This window comes from Haliotis asinina, chromosome 7 (genome assembly GCF_037392515.1).
Source record: "Haliotis asinina isolate JCU_RB_2024 chromosome 7, JCU_Hal_asi_v2, whole genome shotgun sequence".
Classification (NCBI taxonomy): domain Eukaryota; kingdom Metazoa; phylum Mollusca; class Gastropoda; order Lepetellida; family Haliotidae; genus Haliotis; species Haliotis asinina.
Genome location: NC_090286.1, coordinates 20,199,740 through 20,221,929, shown reverse-complemented (window position 1 = coordinate 20,221,929; position 22,190 = coordinate 20,199,740). Strand labels below are relative to the sequence as shown.

General features: G+C 38.5%; 1 protein-coding gene across 12 annotated transcripts in view; it reads right to left on the bottom strand.

Moving 5' to 3' along the window:
* LOC137290304 (eyes absent homolog 1-like) overlaps window positions 1-22,190 on the bottom strand; it is a 149,191-nt gene that overhangs the window by 12,146 nt on the left and 114,855 nt on the right. For 4 of the 12 annotated variants that reach the window (XM_067821112.1, XM_067821110.1, XM_067821111.1 and 1 more), the window contains 6 exons: window positions 21,146-21,241; window positions 19,049-19,104; window positions 14,595-14,751; window positions 12,781-12,897; window positions 11,232-11,294; window positions 10,724-10,875 (listed from right to left, as the gene is read on the bottom strand). In XM_067821112.1, the coding sequence (XP_067677213.1) occupies window positions 10,724-10,875; window positions 11,232-11,294; window positions 12,781-12,897; window positions 14,595-14,751; window positions 19,049-19,104; window positions 21,146-21,241 (641 nt within the window). The remainder of the gene's footprint in view (window positions 1-10,723; window positions 10,876-11,231; window positions 11,295-12,780; window positions 12,898-14,594; window positions 14,752-19,048; window positions 19,105-21,145; window positions 21,242-22,190) is intronic. The other 8 variants (XM_067821114.1, XM_067821113.1, XM_067821120.1 and 5 more) reach the window with 5 other exon arrangements.

The following is a 22,190-nucleotide window of genomic DNA, read 5'->3' as shown; positions in this document are numbered from 1 at the left end:
TCTATTCATGTGTCCAAATTTTATATTTTTAGCATAAACCTGATGATAATAAGACAATAAACCATAAACAGAAAATAGTTTTCTAGAAATTCTAGTAATCCTTGTATTTCCAGCAATTCATTTTAAACACTCAAACTGTTCAAAATCCTCATTATAAACATGTACTAGTACTGAAGTGAAAATAATGTGGGCTTTTGAATCAACATATTTTCAAATAATGAGGAACCAAATATTGAAAGAACACTGCTAAAACAACATTTCTGTTTTCAGATTAAAGCAGACGGAATCTGCCACAATGAAAATTTGCTCCAAGTAATCATTACTTCTTCAGTCAGTTGTAATTTCTCAGATTGTCAGTGTTAGTTCTGGCATCAGAAAATACTTGAATTTGAAGCAGAACACATTTGAAGATGGTACGACCTTCAAGACACTCCTATTTGTAAAATAACAAGTTGTCTGTTCTAATTCATCCCGTGGCCATTCTCTCCTAATCGGTATTGATTATACAGAAGGCCCCAGCCTCATAAAGAATTAGCGATTGCGACTGGCTGCAAATTTATTGTTATAACGGCTGATTTTCCATGTTCACCGTTCACCTCCCAATGATGTCTGGCGGCAACTAAATCAACCATCACACCATTTTAGCTTTCTGTTGACATTTCCAATTGCACAAAATTTGAATAGTCCCAAACACGGTCACTAATCCTTTCCGACATTTTCATCCCGCAGAATGGCCATGGCTCACATGGTCGATTCATCAAGAGATTTGCTCGATCCTTGTCGTCTTCAAACTTATTCAAAATGTGTGTACAGCTACAGCCTAATTTCTATAACGCATGTGTACAATGTTTACTTATCAGTCTTTCCCTATTGCGCCAGCATGGCTGATATTTGCTGAAAATAATGCCCCATCCTTGCGAATGGCAGCAAACTAGGGAGAAATTACTTCAAGTGCATATCATTGCGCGGTATAGAGGACTCGTGTGTAATTCAGGACAAGGGGGGGTTTAGGGAATACTAACCCCTGCCCTCTGCACCTGTTATGGTAGGAGGTTCAGGTAACGAGCAACACTCACAGGCTTTCAACTTGCTCCATGTTTTCTTTCCTTGGCTTTTATAGGAAACTCAAGTATTTGCTCAACAATTATATCAAGAAAATGCTCAATGACAATGAATTTAGCATTTTATTATGTCAAATCAAATTACCATCATTCATTTCACAATCCACAATACAATCAAATTATATTCACTCATAAAAAGTAACAAAGAAATTCAAAGTATTTTGGGGTTTTTTAGGTCTTGGAACTGGAAACTGTAAGGGCAATATTTTGCCAAATTTTCTATTACTTTTTAATGTATGACAGGAACCAAAATTAATAAACAAACAGCTTTCCCCTAGGATAATCAACGTAGGGATTAATGTGAAATAAACAGTTCATGCAAAATTAGCTTCATCAGACAATCTTCTAGACTGACTTAAATTTTCACTGAATAACCCACAAACATTCCAAAACAATCAAGAAACATCCCAGACAAATACATCTGGAGAAATAATGTTGTTTTTTTCTGTGAATGACAAGGGGCCTTATCAGCAAGCCATTAATCAAAGAGATAAGTACTATGTGTTGAACTGTATCTCTAACATGCTAACAGATGACCCATCTTTTAGCACTGCCAAGCTCTATCTACATTGTGATAGATATGGACGTTGACAAATTGAATTTCTCACTTTTAATAATGGAACAAACTAGATTTTAAAAGGAACCTTGTGGATCAGTACATCGAAGTGAAGCAAATCAGAACCTCATAATGGTAAATGGATACGCACCATATTGACACACCAACAAAACTCTGTTTTGAATTTTACACACAAAGTCTGGTGATTTATGATTTTGCATAATCCCTCAGTCTACTCACAGAATACAGAGAATGTATTTGCCAGAGCAGAAAAATGCATATTATAAATAAATCATGATCAAAACTTATCAGTAATATATTTTGTAAACAATCAAGCATGCAATGATAGCACATGGCGACATAATTCAGTATAGCTTACAAAGATGGCTAAAGGGATGGTATCTTGTTGCGTGGAGTATGAAACTCTTCAAATGACGAGGCAATATTGATAAAGTTGGTTAAGCAGTGGTCAGGATGTGGAAGGCTGGCTGGACTGGCTGTCCCACTAATCACATCAAGCCAATATACAGCCTCTGAATCTAGCTCCAGGATTATCTTATTAGGACTGGTCTTTCCAATGGAGTAAAATTCAAACAAGCTCTTGACAGAGGAAGCAGCCTGTCTCCCGTGGGTGCGAGCATCCAACATCAAACATAGAAGATAATGAGGCAATCATTTCCACTTTACCGCTTTGCTCACCCCTAACTCACACACTGTCAGTTTGAATTTGTCTACGGACTTGTGAGCCTCAGACCCCCACATACTGCCATTGTCGTCCCTCGCTTCATGTTTACTGATTTGATGTAGGCAAGACAAGGGATTTCAAGTTTCTACCTCTCCACAACTTGCCAGCAAGCGGCCCATCGCACTGCCCCCCTCCCAAATCAAACAATTAAGATTTCAATTAAGATAAACCCACTTAGTGTGGAGGGCCTTGCTACAATTTGACAAGGGCAAAATAATAGTAACATCTTGGCTAATGAGTGTAATCCCCGTACCTCAAAGAAGCAAATGAATTAGCATACGCATATTTCACAACTGTACGCATATTTTGACAATCTCTGCATGATGACAGAACATCAAAGCAAGAATTTCAATGGTGAGTTAAGGGACTGTTCCTGCTGTCTGCTGCCAAGTATATTGTATGTCAGTTGAAAGCATGCAAGCTTCCCCCAATCACCACAGGTTTTCTCCAAACACATGTCAACAGTCTAGAAATGAAAACAGCCTCAAAGAAAGGTTCCTCTTATCGTAGAAAAATTCACAAAATTCTTCAACTACAAAGTGTAATAGGACTTATAATACTGTCAAAACAAATACACTAAGAACTGCATTAACAGTTACCAACATTTTCAACAACAAATCCCCGTGAAAAGTACATGTTCATCACAGGAGGCCATTCTTCCTAACACCATTAGGAAATTGATTGAAAATTCATGTACAGGAAACATTTATCTTTACTCCATTCTGCTGTCAAACAAGGTAATAAGAAAAGAAAGCAATTTATTGAAAAATTCAGGAAACAAGTTTGCCAAAAGCCATTACAAGGACCCAGCATGGCCATATAGCTGTCACAAACAATAGACCTCTCCTGGTTCCCAGAACTCTTAGACAGGTGCCCCTTCCCAGAATGCCTTTGGAAGGGAGGGAGGGGGAATGGTGAGGGGAGGCTTTTAAATCAGTTTCTCATTAGCAAGAGTTGCCCCTCTAAGTTGAGTGTAAAGTCATCTATCACAAAAGCTGTCACTTTTAACACTTAGTTTGACATTCCCTTCCATCAAAAGTGTACCCACCCACTTCACTTTTTCTTTCAATTAGTTCCCTCTGTTTGGTATACCAAACTTACAAACACTTTTACAATTTTCTGGAGTATATTCACATGCAAAACAGCTTTATCAAGAGTGTTTAAAGTTGGGAATTCTATGAATACAATCACTTCAGGTGAATGCATAAGCAAAAGAAAGGCAATAAGAAGGTAAACAAAAACAATTATTCATCAGGGTTGTAGCCTGTAATAAACAAATTTACAAATGCTGCAAGTTATCTGTTATTGAAAAGGACTAGTCTCAACATAAATGAAAAGGCCTTATTTCTAATGATATCTTGATTACCCAATTCCCATCAGTCTACACTAACGTTCACAAGGTTTTCATATGCTATTCAAAAGCCATGCAAATAAATAGGTCTACAGTTGTAGGTATCTGACATCAGTGTGGACATGGGCCAATTCCTTGCCTCTCCTTTGAGGTTTTCAGCTACATGTCAAGCCAGGAGTGAAAATAAACAAAACTCTGCTACATATTGACGGGCAGCCCTCCAGGCACTTTCACAAATTTTTCAGTCCTCAAACCTCCCTGCTGAAGCAGCATGGCACCTAGGCTGATTCCTTTTCATCCCCCAGTACACAGACAACATCGGACAAAAAAAATGTCTACCTAAAACAGATGGTCACCTCACCCAAGCAAGTCTTTTACAAGAATGGAGGCAAAAAAAAATGACAAGCGAAATGCTCAAGATTTGTGGCAAACTGAGCAAAGTAGAGTGCAGGCCTGTTTATTTTGAAAAGATAGCAAGTCTATGTACAGATGGTATCCAAAATGCCTGTGTCTGTCAGTTATCAAGCTTTGACAACACCCTTTGGAGTCAGACAGTCGCCATTTTTCATGTCTATATAATTGTGAAGATCGGCCAGAATTAATCTAATGGGTGAATTTAGAAAACAGGGAGCTGGTACAAATACAGTTTGCTCCACAAACTTCATGAATTGATGTTGGTTGTACGATGCTATTACACTGTTGGGGCTTATTTTGCTGGACATATGAAGACTTCTATAGCAACATTACAATGACAACCCAGGTTATCACACACTTCAAAATTAATAACAATGTCCTACTTTCATCTTAACACTCATTCATTGAAATGAATGAAACCAATTCTTGCTTGTTCAAAATATCAATGATGGCTTCAAATAAGGCTTGTTGAGTAAAACTGTGATCCCCACTTAATGACGCCTAAAACCATTCTTTTTCAAATAATACACAATGAATATCCATAAAAGTGTGATTTCAGAATGAATGTACATCTTAAAATCTACAACATCAGAAAATGGGCTCTCAAATTTCCTTTGTACAAAAAGCTATTAGAGGAATATATGGGGTGTTTTAAAGAGCAATAACGGGAAGCATGAGAGACAAGTTAGCTGTGATTTGTGGCCAGCAGGTAGTGTGCACAGTGTAGCTAGACAGGTTCACTCACAGCCTCAAACTATGAGGAGTCCCTCTTCCTTCAACAAGTGAAAACATATTTGTCAAGCAAGGGATAAGCAATTACCCCAATGGAAAACACATGGGGAATGCTTATTCAGTGTGAATCTTACAGCAATTCTACATGCTTCACAAGAGCACTTGGGGGAAAAACTACCTAGCTGATCGTAATCATGACATACTTTTATCATCTACATTTACAATATCAGGCTGATCGTGTGTCAGAAAGTTGATGGAAATGTGTTAAATCCTTGAAAGTCTCTGTAGTGTGGGGTATGTATGCAGTGCATTCAGTCTCAACACATATGGATATAATCAGGTAATGAAACAATTATTATGTATCTGAAATAGTCTCCATTGAGATGCACTATGTGTACAGCAAATCCTATCTTTTGATCACTGTTGCTGGGACTTGAGATGTGGATGCTGTTGAAAGATACACTAACCGTGGTATATAATTTAAACTGAGATGCAACCAGAATCAACCACAGGGAGATCATTACAGGGAAACAATAAGGAAAACACTTCCAAGGAAGCATTAATATTTCAGAACTCATAAACAGTTCAGCTTGACTAACCAACTGAAAACATAATGTATAGAAGAATTATCCAATGAAAAAAGCAGGATTCTATGATTCACATGAAGTTAGTAGGCGCACACTGTCTGGCAAATCATTGATTTTCTCTGTGTACGTCAAAGCAAATCTTGAGGGCAAATGTAGCTACTACAGAATATTAGAAAGCATACTGTAGCAACCTATAAACTGCAGTCTGGGAGGGGAAATAATTGTCAGTGGTAGTTTATGAAGGCGGAATGGCACAGCAGCACGTGATAATAGCAGGAGGGAGGGGAGTCCATTGGGGAGGAGGCAATATGGGCTCTGGCCGCAGCACAGTATAAGCATAAAGCATGGAAGCAAACGTTGAAGGTTGTGGTGGTATCTCCCATGGCAATACTGCCAGGCCTATGGTGACAGGATGGCTGACTCTCACTGCCAGCACAGATAACACACATGATTATCAACATACTAGAGGACACAAACATCTGCAGCACGCTTTTGTGTCAGTGCTTGTTTCCAATCAACACCAATAGTGTTACAATCTTTAAGCATCCTGGCTAGGCTGACAAGTAATTGTTCCTTAATTGTACACTTAGTTTTTTAATACTATTTGAAAGGTCATCCTAGTGACAGTATTTTATAACTGAAGGCATCCACAGTACTCGCACATATGTAAATTTATCAGTGATCATTGAACTACTATCAACAATATATACAACTCCAAAAGAAAATCAACAAAGCTGATGTTTGCAAATGAAGAAAAAAAATTGTTTTTACCAAATCTACAAAATACTTTGCTTTCCAAGAATATTATTATGGTGACAGCTTGCAAAGTTTGTCTACAATACAAGTCTTGTATTTGGGTTCTACCAGTTGAAAGTGAAGCTGCCAGAAGGCGTAGAAGTTGATCACAAACCCCTGAATATTGTCTTTATCCCCCATTAGCAAAACATAACAATCAGGGAAGATAGCTGTCCGCCAAGGGCTGTGATGTTGAAAATCTCCAAATTAGCCTACTTAAAAGTTTTCTGGCTGATTTAACACTGATTCTGGAGCTTCAATGGGAGATCAAACAACTAGGAGGATATAAAATGGAACCACTAGGATCTTTATGAAAGATTTTTATCTCCCCCAATTTAATGATTCTGAGAAGCTCACACCTGCAAAGCTAGAGAAGATCCATTACAAAGGACAAAAAAATCTGCAGTTTGTCTTTAAAAAAAAAAAGCATTTGGATAACACTGTTAAAGAAAAAGTCTTTTCATAATGATTTCTTAGTTAAGTGGGTGTTTGCTGTATTACTGAACTGCAGCAACAATTATTTTCGTAATCGCTGAAGGTCAAGTAACATTATTTCCTCAAGTGTGAGAGGTGCTGTGGATATTTTTTATGACAACCTAGCTCTGTCAGCAATAGGCTTCAATAAATATAGCATCCACATGAAAATAACCCTTGATAGATCGTGTATGGACCAAATATTTACTAGTGTGATGAAGAGTGAGCCAGGTTAGCATGACTGTATTGAGTACAGTAAGGACAAAAGTATATTTTTAGTCACTGACAAATGATCAACACCAAGCAGATATCACACCGCTCCCAAACATATGCGATTCCAAGAAAAAGATGATTCATCAGTTTTGCTTTTATACTTTTACCACTGACAGATAAATGGACACCAAAATATATTGCCCTACAACACAGTTGTCAATTAGCAACAGTTCCTGAAAGCGCCCAAATTCTTTCCTACAGGAATTTCTCAGCTATCCCATATAACGCCCCCAATGTGGAGATTTTTACAGTATGAGAACATCTGTGAATTGGCCCCCAGACACATAAATAGTAGCCACTTTCATGTTGTTGTAGGAATGAAGGTGGCTTATACCACTGATAAGAAGCTCACCCCAGGCCGCCCAACCCCATCTATCAGGAACTATAGGGCACTTGAGGTTGCTGGTTGGGCCAAGGTGGTCCACTTAGCACTCTTCACCAGAGTCAACTACCCTCAACCCTCCTCCACACCCAGCTGCATGGTAGGACTAGTAGCAATAACCACAGAAATCCCACCACCTTCACTCATATACACTTTTACATTTAAAATCAAATATATGGTTTTCTTAATTATTAGAAAAATTAATTTATTTATCGAATGATGAGAATGATACAGGTGCAGAAAAGATGGACGTATTCAAATTTATTCAATGTGTGGCATTTAAATTAAAACATGCTTTTCACAAGAAACATTTGAGATAGGTATATTTGTCCTACAAGAATGTAAGTAAAGCTGCAGGCAGTGTGGCGGTTCCTTCCATACCCGTCTCAAGTCCTGTCTGACCCAGCAATACTTAGTATATACTCCCCAGCTCGGCACCAGGTGACCACATCCCATAATTCTTCCCATCTCTTGACAGGTCTACTGATTGGTCACATTTTATTGCTGTACTACAAACAAAAAGTGTATTTTTTAAATGGAGCAAGATTGGGGGGTACAGGGCAGTTGATAAGAAGCAAGTGGGGAATCTAAAGTTAATGCCCATCTGGTGACCTGCTCCACTACTTTATGTGGCCACAACCGTGCTGATTTATAGACACCAAACTGATTCTTCTTCCTGGGAACACCCCGAACTTCAGGTCAATCATTAACACATCATAGTTAGTTTTCCCACCATAGAGGACAAATATGTTCAAAACTGCTGCCCCCTTTACCCTTACAGCATCTAATATTTCAACTGATGGTACTGAATCACACTGCACAAAGCAATGCTGACTGTGGGCTCCGCAACCACACAGATACCTAGATGCAATGTAAGAAAATGTGGTGAATCTTGACTGAAACTAATGATGACAAGAAAGTCTCAGTGTTGATGTCAACATGCTGCAGAAGTGGACTTATCATGGAAGGAGTGGTCTTGTACCCCCCACCCCCCTCCCAGATGGGAGTGTAATCTGTATTGGTGAAAGCCTGGGGTGATATCAGCATGTGTTAACATCACCTATACAAGCTGGTAATGGGGGCTGGGCATATTGCAACAGACACAGACCAGATGAGCCAATGACAAGACTGCTTATGTCCTGACAGCAGCTTACAAGCAGGTGATATGGGAAATATTTCACACATGTATCTCATAGATGTTATCTTGCTTGTTGTGGCAGAAGGTCGACTTCAGCGCAACCAGTCTCAGCGATGTGAAGAGGCGAATAATTTTAATCACCTGTGTGGGGCAACTAACAAGGTGACGGGGATGATAGACAGAGCTGTCAAGATGCTTTCACTGCTAAGTTCCACTTCACTTGTCTTCAAACATTCTTATATATCTCCTCAATTCTTTAAGACTTATAAACATCAGCAAAGTTCATAGAACCGTAAATTAAGTCTGGATAGAATTTCAAGTGAACGTTTACAATTTCATTGAACTAGTTTCGGAAATTGTTCTGTATAACCAAAATATTTGTGCCCATGTCTGAAACAATATTTCTAACAATGTTTGGAATTTATTTACCAAAACTCCTATGCAAAAGCCTTGCTCAAACTGGTAGGGCAAATATCTCACAAGCATTGCATCTCCTCAATTCACACTCCTTGAAAATTCAAACTGCTCTCAATTAGGCTTTTAACGTAAAATGTCAAAAAAAGAGGGAAAATGTTGTTTCCTTGGATGAGAGTTGTCTAAATAATCCTGCTCGTCTTGGTCTAAAATAGGTATCTTTGTCAACAAGACCTATGCAGCATTTGACAGAGGGTGAAGAATGCAGTGGTAACACCATTCCACATCTTCCTTCACACAGCAATTCCTCTAATCCACCAGTTAGTGCTGTTCAGTAACAAAACAAATCCCCAGCACGATTATTATGAAAGACAATATTGTAATAGTCTGTCTAGACTTGTAAAATATCAAGAAGCAGCTGTCAAAAGTTGCTCCAATTCCTGTACTTTTCTAATCAGAAGGCTGATGTGAATTCATCAGTAAGTGGTTGTGTAGGAATGTTGTGGAGATTACAGGAAACCCCCTCTTGTAGCCAGCTGCCACCAATCACAATACAAGTAGCAAACTAGCTGGCTCCCAACCGGCCTGCACTGGAGACACTTGAAGCACCTCCAGTATAGATCTTTACCTGTTGACTATAACTATTTAATCATCTCACCTGAACACAACAAGCTCTCAAAACCACTCTTTTTCCAACGTATCCAGAACCAAAAGCTAACCTTTTCAACCATGGTCCTTACACCACTGTTTATCCCATGGTCCCACCACCCCTCCTTTAATACCTTCCCTTCATGAACACAGCTCTACAACATCCTCATCTCCTCAATATCACAAGGCCCATACATCAACTGGCTACCCTTGCCCCTGCCATTCTCACCCTAACACATATCTCCATCAGGACCCGATCTTGCCGCCAATGTCTTGCAGAGCAGCCATGCTTCATTAACCCTCTCTCAGGCAGCTGGACACATGCTCTGGCCATTAAATTCATAGTATTTACATATGGGCCATTTAGTCCCTGTTTGTATTATTAGAGACAAGCATTAACTTGTGCTAATTATGTCCTTAAATGGCTTTCCACTGAGTACAAGAACAATATGGGACAGGAGAGTATTGAGAAAAGCCACAGATTCAGAATAGCCTTCATTTGGCCGGTAATAAATTTTATTTCCCCTCACGCGGAGTGATGAATTGTCATGTACTAATGTTGTTTGTCGGGCGGGAAATCTGGCGAGTACCACATACAGCTTCATAGTCAGGCAACCTGCACATTAGTACACCTCCAGCAGACACTTACTATTATTTTCTCTGTTTATTTCATTTTTTTACGGCCTTTAACAGTCTCAAATCTAATTTCACGACTGTTGATCGCCAATACATAGGGGCAGACTGATAATTTGAAGAACAGATATAACAGGACCAGTAATATATCTGCACAAATGAGCATACTAATAGCCCTGGCAAGCTTGCATCAAAAGGATCTGCGCTAGTTTAGTGAACGAAGTCTAACGTCTATGTAAACACAAGGTAACACACCTTTTCTCAAACATCACGCAACAGTGTTGGAAAAACAAAAGCCAAACAAAAACATTAATAACATCAAATTCACCACCTCTCAAATCAGCCATTTTCCTGAAGAAAACCATTTGATATTATCAATGGGCAAACTAACTATTTACAGCTGCCAGCATGCAGTGAGTACAAAATGGATTATGATGGGTTGAAATAGCATTGCTCTTACCTTGCCATATCTCTGTGCATAAGAACCAGTTAGAAGAGAGTGAAAGATAATTATTGTTTCGTCTAAATCCCATACAAAAACTCTCTCTAAGTCCGACTCTGGCCCTGGTGAGGGCTGTGTTCGCCGACCACGGTTCCTTGGTACTCTCTTGCCTGTAAAAACAGCAACACCATTGCAAGTCAACACCAACACAAGCATTACATCATGGCTCATCATGTCTAAAAACATAATAACAGATTACAGAAGGTTAGTTAGATTTAGTAGGAGAAAAATCCATGTTTCCCAACTATTCAAAGTTAAGTAAATAGTGCCACTGGCCATCATCATCGGTAAGAAACTGTTCATCAGAAACAGGAAGCATTATCAGTCATTAAGATTGTGGAAAACACAAACAATATAGCAGCATGCTTGTTTAATATGACCAAAAGCTGTAGAGACATGGTATGATTAGTAACCTTTCACAATCATTTATTTGCACCTATCACAAGAAGAAAGGTAATTGACTTACCTGTGCTACCATTCTCTTGTTTCAAAGGTGGGGATGGACTTGTTATGTTATATTGACTCTCTGCTGGAAAAAACACATTTCACATGATTTCATGGTTTTGGCATGACAGCTTTCAGCAACATACAACATTTAAGTTTTCACCAGTACTTTGGTTTGCAGACACTTAAGACAAATATGTTTGTATGCGACTGTCAAAACAACTTTTGATGTCTACCTAACATAATAATTTAAGATGTTGCAAAAATGGGAATTATTTAAACATGTCCAAAAAATGAACTAACCAAAGTGCACTGAACATAGCACAATGATGAAATATTTACACATACTCCATGTAAAATGTCTCTTCTTTTAACGTACTGAAGCTGAATTTAACATGGGCATGATAATTATAATATTCATTTCTGAAAACCATCCCTGACACTGGAACAGTTGAAGCCCTGAATATGATTTATCACGCAGCATGTATGTTCAAGGCACTTCATGATCTTTACAGCTAAATTCACACCACCATTTAGTTATGTTTGAAGGTTATGACCTGAAAAGAATTCTTGATAGAATACAAACCCACAAAGCTTCCAGGAAAGGAAACACTTTGCTATGATTCTCTATAGACAACATTTTAAAATAAACAAATCATCGACATGAAGCCAACCATGTGTGTCAGAGATTCATCCATCAACTTGGAGATTTTTAGACCTTTCAAAACCTACATTTATAACCAAGGCAAAATAAAAGCATTTATTTGAGGTAGACAATATGCAACAGGACAAATTACAGGCCTTGTTGGGAATAAATCAGCCTGTAGCGCATCCCCCTGTGACAGACCTAGCCAGCTCTTCACTGGTGGCAGGGGTGAAAGAGAATTTACGAGGTAAGGGTCAGATGTGGTTCCTGCTCAGCTAGCAAGGACAATGGCCACCAAGCGATTGTCCCAATATAGGGAGGGCTATTGTATTGGGCGGCAGTATTAATCTGCTGGCGAGATCTTCTTGTCATACCCCACATCAAAATGGACAGCATTAAAACTAGCCATGGAAAACTAAGGACAAATCTGTCACACCTGACCGGGTAGAAAATCCACCTTGATCATAATTTCAATTCCTCATGATCCCCTTGTGATTGGTTCTGATAAGAAGGTATAAGCATGTCATATAGATGTGTTTCCTCGAAAAAAAAAAATATATGCTGTTGAAATGGGAATGAGACCGAAGAATATCATCAGTTACAGTTGCCACACTGAGACTGAACTGAACATGAATACTTTTACAACCCTTTCAAAATGTCACACAGCATACTTTCCAAGTAATAGGATGACAGAATTATACTAAACAAAATGTCCCGGACTTCGGATGATTCAATTATAGTCCTTTTCAAACTAACAACTTCCTTCATAATTTTGCCTTCCTTGTTTAAGTTGAAGATAGGCTATGCTGGACATAGTGAGAAGGCCAGACCTGTCTTAAGTTCAGACATGGGTAAGACACAGTGAACTAGGTTGCCAAGAAAGTGTGACTACAGTCTAATGAATGTGGTGGGGTGACAGACACACCTGCTTCATGCACACTAGGTGTGAGTTGTTGGTCACTGTGTTCACTAGACAACTGGCGTAAACTGTCTATTTGGTGCCCATGCAGATGATACAGTCCATTGGCACACTTTGTCGAGACTAGAGAACAAATAGCATTGTTATCACAAGATATTCACCACTATACCTTTGAAATAGGGCTTGAAATAAACACAGCTTAGTCATAATATATATAAAAGAGAAAAGAGAAAACATTCCACAAAAATACATTTTTTAGTGTTTTTCGAAAGACATGTGAATTACATATCTAACCATACAAGTACAATTCTTAGTAATTGAATTTGGAATTTCCTTGTCTTTCCCAACAAGCTGATAGATAAATATAATAAAAGAAATGTCAGAAGCCACTGCAAAGGTATCATGTGGTAATGCAATGTAGAATGCTTAAAAAAACAGCTATTTCTGAGATCTTCTATTGATCTTCTCTGAGCAACAGCTAAATGTACTTAAGACTGAAAACATTACAGCAAAACAAATGTCAAGTGACAGTCAAGTTTGTTTGGCCTGAAGTACTTGTTTAATGTAAGCATTACAAAATGTCACATTAGACCATTACCATTCATTCATCATTAGCTGGGCCATTTTGTCAACGGATTCACATATACAGGCATTTATCAATTGAACTGAAAGACATGAGACATGGATACAATGACGTGTCATAACCACTGGCTGAATAGAAGCACCATCCATTGGGAGTGCACCATGCTGTTGCACATAAAGAAGAGCCGATCATGTCTTCCAGTGTGGGACAAAGAAACAGGTCACACCAACACACTGGGAGAAGGGGAACACACTACCTCAAGTGTGTGGTTTTTAGCATACTATAATGACACACCAGCAGTCTGGCAGCTGGACAGACAGATCATAGCACAGGATACTACTACAGGACAACTAGGCCAGGATTCAAGACTAGCAGGCAGTCAGGCAGGGAAGAAGGGGAGGCTACATATTATCAATGCCTCATGCCAAGCAAATCCTACAGGCAATAAATGAAAACACGACATTAAAGGAAAGTAATATTCCTATTGACATCCAGATAACATCATTTGGGTAAAATAACTAAACTAACTGCAACATAATTGCTCCAAGGATGCCTACATGTGTATACAGATTGCAGCATGTGTGATAACTATCACTCTGATAATGGAAATACATATTCATGAGGAATCTATATTTCTTGATGACATGAACAAGTCGTGGAACAACACACATGGTTGGCTAATACTGTACATTAGTGCCAGGCAATACCAACATACCTCATTACTTATTCACTGATGCAACATGTGATAATGCACCATATGGTTGATCAATCTTAAGCAACTTACTGTTCAAACATATGCATAAAAAAGATGTGTACTCAATCATTAAACATGAAATATCTCATTTATTTCCTCTCAGCTTTCATGCTTAGATACTGCAGCAAAAAACTAAATCTGCAAAGTAAATGCTGTCACACACTGCTATGCTGACTAGAATGATTGGTGCAAGTCAAGAGAACATGTGGGAATACATATGCATGCATAGGCTTCTAAACTACAAGCTTCACAATCAAACAGCCACAACTGAAATGGGAGGACCATCTTTGCTGCACACCAAGAACAAGTCAAATACACTTATTTCAAGAGTAGTGTTTTCATTAGATATTAAATATATATCTCTCAAAATTTCTGAATAGAAATAATCAGATACATTTTTCTTACCACCTCCAAAAATGACATTAAAATTTTGAGTTGTGCAATCAAAGATGCTCCAGAGACATGAGTATTGGGAGTACCCACCTGTGGTGGTGGTATTGGGGACATCAATGAGTTGATATGTCTGTGTGGAAGGCACTGTGGATGCAGTGGACACTGACGTTGTTGGGATGTTGTAGGGGTACTGGGGGTAGAAGCCGGTACTTGTTGTACCATAACCAGTGTAGTACCCATCTATGGCCTGAAAACACAACACAGAAACACACTCACTAATGTACTTATCTCGTATAATGCTAGTAACACTCATCGGTTATATTTGTGTTGCAACAACTGGCACTGAAGAAACTTGCTATGGGAGAACATTCAGAATTCCACTCAGTATAATGCTAATTTAAAAATATATCTATTTCAGACAATCAATCAATGTTTCATTTGTCAAGTTTAAGATAAACCTCTAGTTTGCGTACTGAATTCACCATCCTGATAAACAATAATTAGCAGCCTCCTACGCCCAAAACAGATAGCATAGGACTTAAAGTAGATCAATGGACAAAGGCATAACTGGTTAATGAGACCTGTATATATGATGGGAACACAACATGATTTTATAAAGCAAATCCTAATTTCAAATATTGTGGACAGGTTCATCAGGAAATCAATTCCCCTAATAACAAACTAGCTAGGCAAATGTTGACAGACTTGACAATATTTTTCTGTGACAAATTTCACATTTCATTTCAACAGACATTCATTGGACGAGCAGTTATTCTATGGAAGAGCCTGTTATAATGAAATACTGATGTGGTGATTAAAGGTTGAAAGTGATAATTTGTGTCTAACGAGTGTATAAAAATAAAAAACATCTGGTGCCAGCTCTGGCAGCTTAACACTGTGAAATCCGTGGGCTAGAAATAGTCCCCCATCTGTTACCTGCCTGATCCTATTCATAATTCCAACTGACTCCTTCATCACATTCACTTGCCTGTCAACTAGCAAACCAACAACTGGGTAATGGCGGACTTTCATACTAAAAATATGTGGCAAAAGTCAAGTGTCTCTAATAATTGACCTCAGCCAGCAAATCCAAGTGCCTAATTTTCCCAATCAGCGTCTGTTTCACTTGTAATCAATAAGTCATACATCACTGATGACCAGAATTCGATGACATTGTCTCAGACATGGACAAAATTAACAATCCGATATTTTCAGAAGCGAAATCTTACTCAATATCTGTCTAAAATGCTAAGGCGTCTGGGAATAATAGGATTCAGCTTGCACTACACCTCAGTGTCACAAAATAGATCATATGTACACCTTGCACTACAGGTACAACAGAGCACCAATAGTCCATCCCAGAAAGTCCCAGTAAGGTCTGGCATGGCTACATATATACTATCCCCAGTCTGGTGATTAACACTATGTTAAATATGGTCCTGGTCAGGATAAAACTTTCCTCTGGCCTGCTAACCTGTAACTACTACTAGTCATGTTCATGCACCTAGAGATGAAACAAGACAACACAGATCACATTGCAGTAGTTGATTCATCAACAAAACCAGGAAGGTCTGATCAACCTGGCACTATTTCCTTTGTCATTATTTCCATAAATTATTAGTTATGCTCAACTATTACCAAAATATATTGATCAATGGAAATATTCACATAAACAAGCACTGAGTCAGTACACTCAGCCGAGGCCACAAGTTCACCTGTGGTTATTGCTGACAATTAGAACAAAAAACGCTGAAAGGTCATTGGCCAATTTGATACAGACAAAATTAATTTACTTCAAATCAGCATCCTGCTGGAAATTGTCATTTATTGTTACAGAATATTATAAAAACACACTGGACAGAAAGCCATGAAGTTATGACACACAAATTACAAATTCTTTTGTTACACCTAAATGATGGCAAAACCAATCAGCATAGAAAACAAACAGAACAATGGGGAGTGTGCCACATCACAGTGATGTGAATGAAGGCTGGTTTTGTCTTCTGGTTTGAGTTCAGTCCTTGCCTGCCTTACAAGGTGTTCTCATTGATTATAACAGTGACAGGTACGTGGATTGTCCATCGATTTCATTCTGCCTGCCTCCCCATAAACAAAAGGTAAGTTCACGGCTGATGGAAACAAGTGTGCTGCAGAGTAACACGACACCAAAAAAAAGGAAAAGAGGACATCCAAAATGGCGACAGTTGTAGATTTATAGTGCCACAAGCTGACTACTTGGCACCTTGGACAATAGTGGGAAAAATTACTGCTTAGCTGTTTCAGACAAATGCTCAATCCAAAATCATTTCCGAGTTGATGAATAGTGCTTGTCATTTAGGCCTTTCCTGTTTGGAGGAAGATCTGATAGTTCCCAGCAATTCACATAGTTAGTGGGGTCCAACAAAGTCAGGTAAAGGGGCTGTGGCATGACTAACTTGAGCTGCAATTTTCTCCCTTGATGTTAATGATGCATGCCTAGCCAAATATACAACTAGACAAGAAAAGGAGTAACTATGTCACATAAGTCTAGTTTCATCTGGTGTTTGGCAGAAAAATAATTATTTGTTTTAATCAACACACAGATCAGCTCCCGATTTCATTCAAAATTCAAATCTTCAATTAATGATAGAAGTACATCAGAATATATATATTTATGTGACAATGAGTGAGTGAGTTTAGTTTTACGCTGCTTTTAGCAATATTCCAGCGATATCACGACGGGGACACCAGAAAATGGGCTTCACACATTGTGCCCATGTGGGGAATTGAACCCGGGACTTCGGCGTGACGAGCAAACGCTTTATCCACTTGGCTACCCCACTGCTCTTATGTGACAATGACAAATACAAAACATAAATTAGTGTATACTTTAGTTTTAGATAGAACTAACAACATACTGTATAGGCCCTTCACTGACATGTCCAACAGATAACACTTGCAGCTCAGACTGAAAACAAATGTATATTGAACAAGGAATATATCATGCTATGTTTAAATAGGTGATATATATATATCTTCTAATCCCAGTCTTCACAGGTTTGACCAAAAGAACCAGTTAAGAAAGATTTCATCTTCCCAGACACTGACCTCCACAAAATAGCAGTCAATTATATTTGTGCCTTACAACAAAACATTACAAATGTTGACCCTCAAGGGAACATATGACCTTGCAGTAATCAGACATCACTCCCCACACACAGTGTATCTCATTCTCACCTTGACAATATGTCACTGTTACAGGTATAGATGCTGCAAATGCTAAGTTATATTTGTAAGTACATCAGACATAATATTTACAGAGACATATTCCAATTGTACTGTCATTTCACCATCAAATAGGGAAGTTATGTTCATTAATGACCAATAAAAGAATAAGTCAACTGTACATGTTGAAATAAAAAATGTCAGTTATATCTGTGACTAAATGCGTCTTAACTTGCCCCAAACACACTCACAGTGTATGTAGGTTTTGCATACCTACAGTTTGTCAATATATTTGTCCTGGGGATAAGAGGAAAGTAGAGCGATATCATATGACAAGCTTCCCTAGCACCCTCTATTCAAAGATGGCCAGTATTTGCTCTTATTAATCTAAAACTCAAACACCAAGCAGATCTCAGTATAGGAGGACCAGAGGAGGATATCAAGATATCACTTCAGGTAGGTGGACATGTACACATAACACACTGGGTATGTTGATATATAAGATATCAAGATATCACTTCAGGTATGCTGACATATATACATGATAACCCCGGGTATGTTGAAGCTTACATCAAGATATCACATATTGCCATAACCCTGACTAGACGATATGTATCATAATACACAAGTCAGATCATGGTAAGTACAGTGATACATACTAGCACTGATGAAGTGACCATTTCGGAAATACAGTCAACTTCAGTCAACAGTACCTTACATAACTTTGGTAGTACAAAATTCAACATGGCCCTACTACCACAGGATATGATTTATTCTACAAATACAATGCTGAACTGAATTGTCACTGGACATAAATCTAGGAACTAATACACCCCTAATAACCATAGAGAAGGTGATAACGTGTCACATCATCTGTATCTACCAATGTCAGCACCAGCAGATGCTAACCAACACATCGGTTTGACTATGTTCACATACATACACACAAAGCAATCACCATATTCCATTATTATGTCAGTGTATATGGAGGCATTAATATACAGGCTATCAAGTCAGCTATGTTAACATACATATATAGAATAATATCAACATATTATATTATGTATGTTAATATATATATTCAGGTACAAATATAACCCTCCGTTGCATTGTGTATGTTAATATCTGCATCAATATGCACAGAGTTGCCGACGTATCTGTCTCCTATATCACCACATATTTACAGGATATGAAGACATGGCCTGGGTCACGCTGACCAGTGCCAGGACAAGGGACACCTGATACACGCTAGTTTCAAGAGAATATACTTTATACTGACATGCTGGCAGATTTCATGTATACAGACTGAGTCACGGAGAGCTAGGTATTCTGCAACTTACCGTTTGTGAGCTAAAACTTCCTGCAGTGTTTGTGTAAGGGATATTTGTATTAGGACCTGAAAACAAACAAAAAAGATCAAGATTTGTATTCCATAAATCACAAAACATGGATTACAGAGAGCTGTCAAGCAACACAAGTGTAAATACAAAAGGTTTTCATGTAGCTCGCAGAGTATTACTCAAGCAGACGGCATACACACACATACAGATAAAGTACTTTCTGTTATACTCACAAATGAACAGATCACTTTGAACTCCTACACTGACATTCAACTGGAGATAAATGTATAGTTTGTGTCTACTGTTAGTCCACTTGATGTCTTTAGACATTGGTTCCCCAAATTACTGACTAATGAGGTACAGAAGAACATTTTTCAATGTCAAATCAGCTATTCAAGCTTAGTACATGAAAACTTAAATCCCACAAAATACATATCAAAGTATCATCAAACTCTTTTGAAAGATGGATTACATATTGCAAAAGTTGCACTTTCTATAGGGGAGAATTTATTGGGGCCAGTGACAGGACTATATTCCTGTTGTGATGACTGACTGATCGAAACACAATACCCCACGCAGGTACAGCTTAGGAGGGAGGGCATGACCTCTAGTGGCCATAAACACAAGGGGACCAGTCTCCAAACATGGGAATCAGATATGGATCAGATAAATAGAAGCAAAATGAGGTCAGAGCATAAGTATTTTTTAAAGGTTGAAAAAATATAGAAACTAACAGAACACTTGGGCAAATGGTCACAATAACAAACTGTAATGTACCAAACCATGAATGGTTCAAGTAATTAGCTCCTATAGTGTAAGCAAATAGACCATACAACACACACGCTAAATAACTGTGTTTTGAAAACATACAGAGACAATGAACAGAAATTAAGGCCAGCACTATCACATACACATTCAGTCAGATGTTGCCTTAGGTAATCAAATTCAAAATACCAAACATATTTTATATTTAATGATTTTTAAAAAAAAAACCAAAGTGTGGCATTTACATCCAAACTACTTAAACTCCAATGAAACAACGACTGACTGCAACATAAAGCAGTCATGTCACAATGACCCCACAACAAGGTGTGTCATAACCAAACACTAACAAACAGCCAGCATGAAGTAATACAGTTTGAGACTGAGTGAGTGAGTGAGAGAGAATGGTTTTACACAGCTTTTAAGAGTATTCAAGCAATATCACGACAGGAAACACCAGAAATGGGCTTCACACACTATGCCCATGTAGAATCTAGCCCAGGTCTTTGTGTCAGGTCTGACAACTAAACACGTTAACCACTAGGCTACACCACCACTCTATGCATCAAGAACATTGTATATTAGCACTGTAAGATGGACATTTAGTCTTTGTATTAATCCTCTTGCCTGGCTGTCATCTTCCTCCTTGTGCCTGGCTAGTTTGGAGGGTCGTGAATGTTTCAGTGATTACTGAACCCTGTTTTCTGTAAGGTGGGTTCATATTCATGACGGTGTAAGGTAGTTCTAGGGTTACACACTCATTGTTTGTGTTGTGGATTCCTCATGTATTAAGGATATACAACAGTTTTTCTGCTCCAGTCCATAAGTAAGCATGGGTAGGTATGTTGAAGATGACTATTTGTTGTGCAGATTCTGCACAGGGATGTAAGCTGAAGGCTGATATTAGGTCAGTGTTAGTTGATCTATGACGGATTAGCAATATGTTACATGTCAAACAGATGCAAGGCAGTTATTGCAAAAACATGAAACCACATCAATCTAGCAGAACATGCCATTCCATTTGAAGCCTAGCTCTCACACACACAAATTTTCACCCATACGCCCAACACACACTTTCACGGTTGCTCATGGCCCTTGCTCTCACACAAGTTTCAACACATTCACCCAAAACACACTTTCTTACAAGCTGTTGGCCCAAGCATTCATACAAACGCTACCAAATGCAAAATAATAGAGAACTACCTACCTCTAATTTTTAAGCAAAGGAGACATTTTACAGGATTTTGCTCATCTACTAGCATAGCTCCATATTTTTAAAGTGATTTAGAAAGAAGAGAAAAGTGTAAAAAATTTGATGAAACTTGGCATACGAACCATAATAGCTTTGGCTTGGTTGATTTAAAGCATTATATCCTGCCATATAGCTAGGAGGCGACACGACTTGGCTGGGCTGGGTTTTAAGTTTCCCCACTGAAGAAGAAGGAAAATATGGTGAGGGGAACAGTCCATGAAGCAATGCATGTTTGTGTCACATCCCACTGCCGAACCTGGCACTGCACTTCACACCCTACACTTTACAACATTTATCATGTACTGGCACATTCAATTTTACACGAATTGGTACATTTTTTTTCATCTTTTGTTTGGCTGTGATTATTTTTTGTTTTTAAAGAGAATACTGTTTCAATGAATACCGGAGTGTTGACTGAATAATTCTCTTCCTATGACCACTGTTTGTGGAGATCGATTTTTTGTCGCATCCTTTGGAGGTGTAAAAAAGAGGGTTCACAGCGTTAATAAAGTTGATTTCCCACAAGCAAGTCGCAGCATGGCTTGTGGACAAAGACAGTGCAAACCCAACTCATTCTGCTAAGTTGAAAAGCATGTAACATGTGAGTGATTTTCAAAGACGTCCTATCGTGAGCTACAACTTCCCCGCCACCCCTCAGACAGAATGGCGCGTGTTGCTCAACATTGTCAGACTTCCTCGTATCAGGACAATATACCCATCATAATCAGTCCTTTCAACCCCACCAGCACATAAATAGCCTCTCAGCTGATCACTGACAGCTTTCTATGCATACAACACCTCATTTGTTAGAAAAAATGCTTTCCATTCAAGACCAGTCTTTCATCTGAGCATCTTACACGGGTGCCACCTCAGACCACTGCTGGAGGGTAAGGACAGGTAAATCAGCTACAAAATTGCTTCTATTCACACTTCCCATAGATACATACCATCACTGCAAGCAGTTTAAATTACTTCTCATCTGTGACAAAAAGCTTTCTTGTAGTAACACAGCCATGCTTCTTAGAGTACACAATATAAGTGTTAATTTTGTGCCTTTTAGGAAGGACCATCAACTTAATATAAGCAATGTCCATATAGAAAGTTGGAAGAGTTGAATAGCCACTGTGT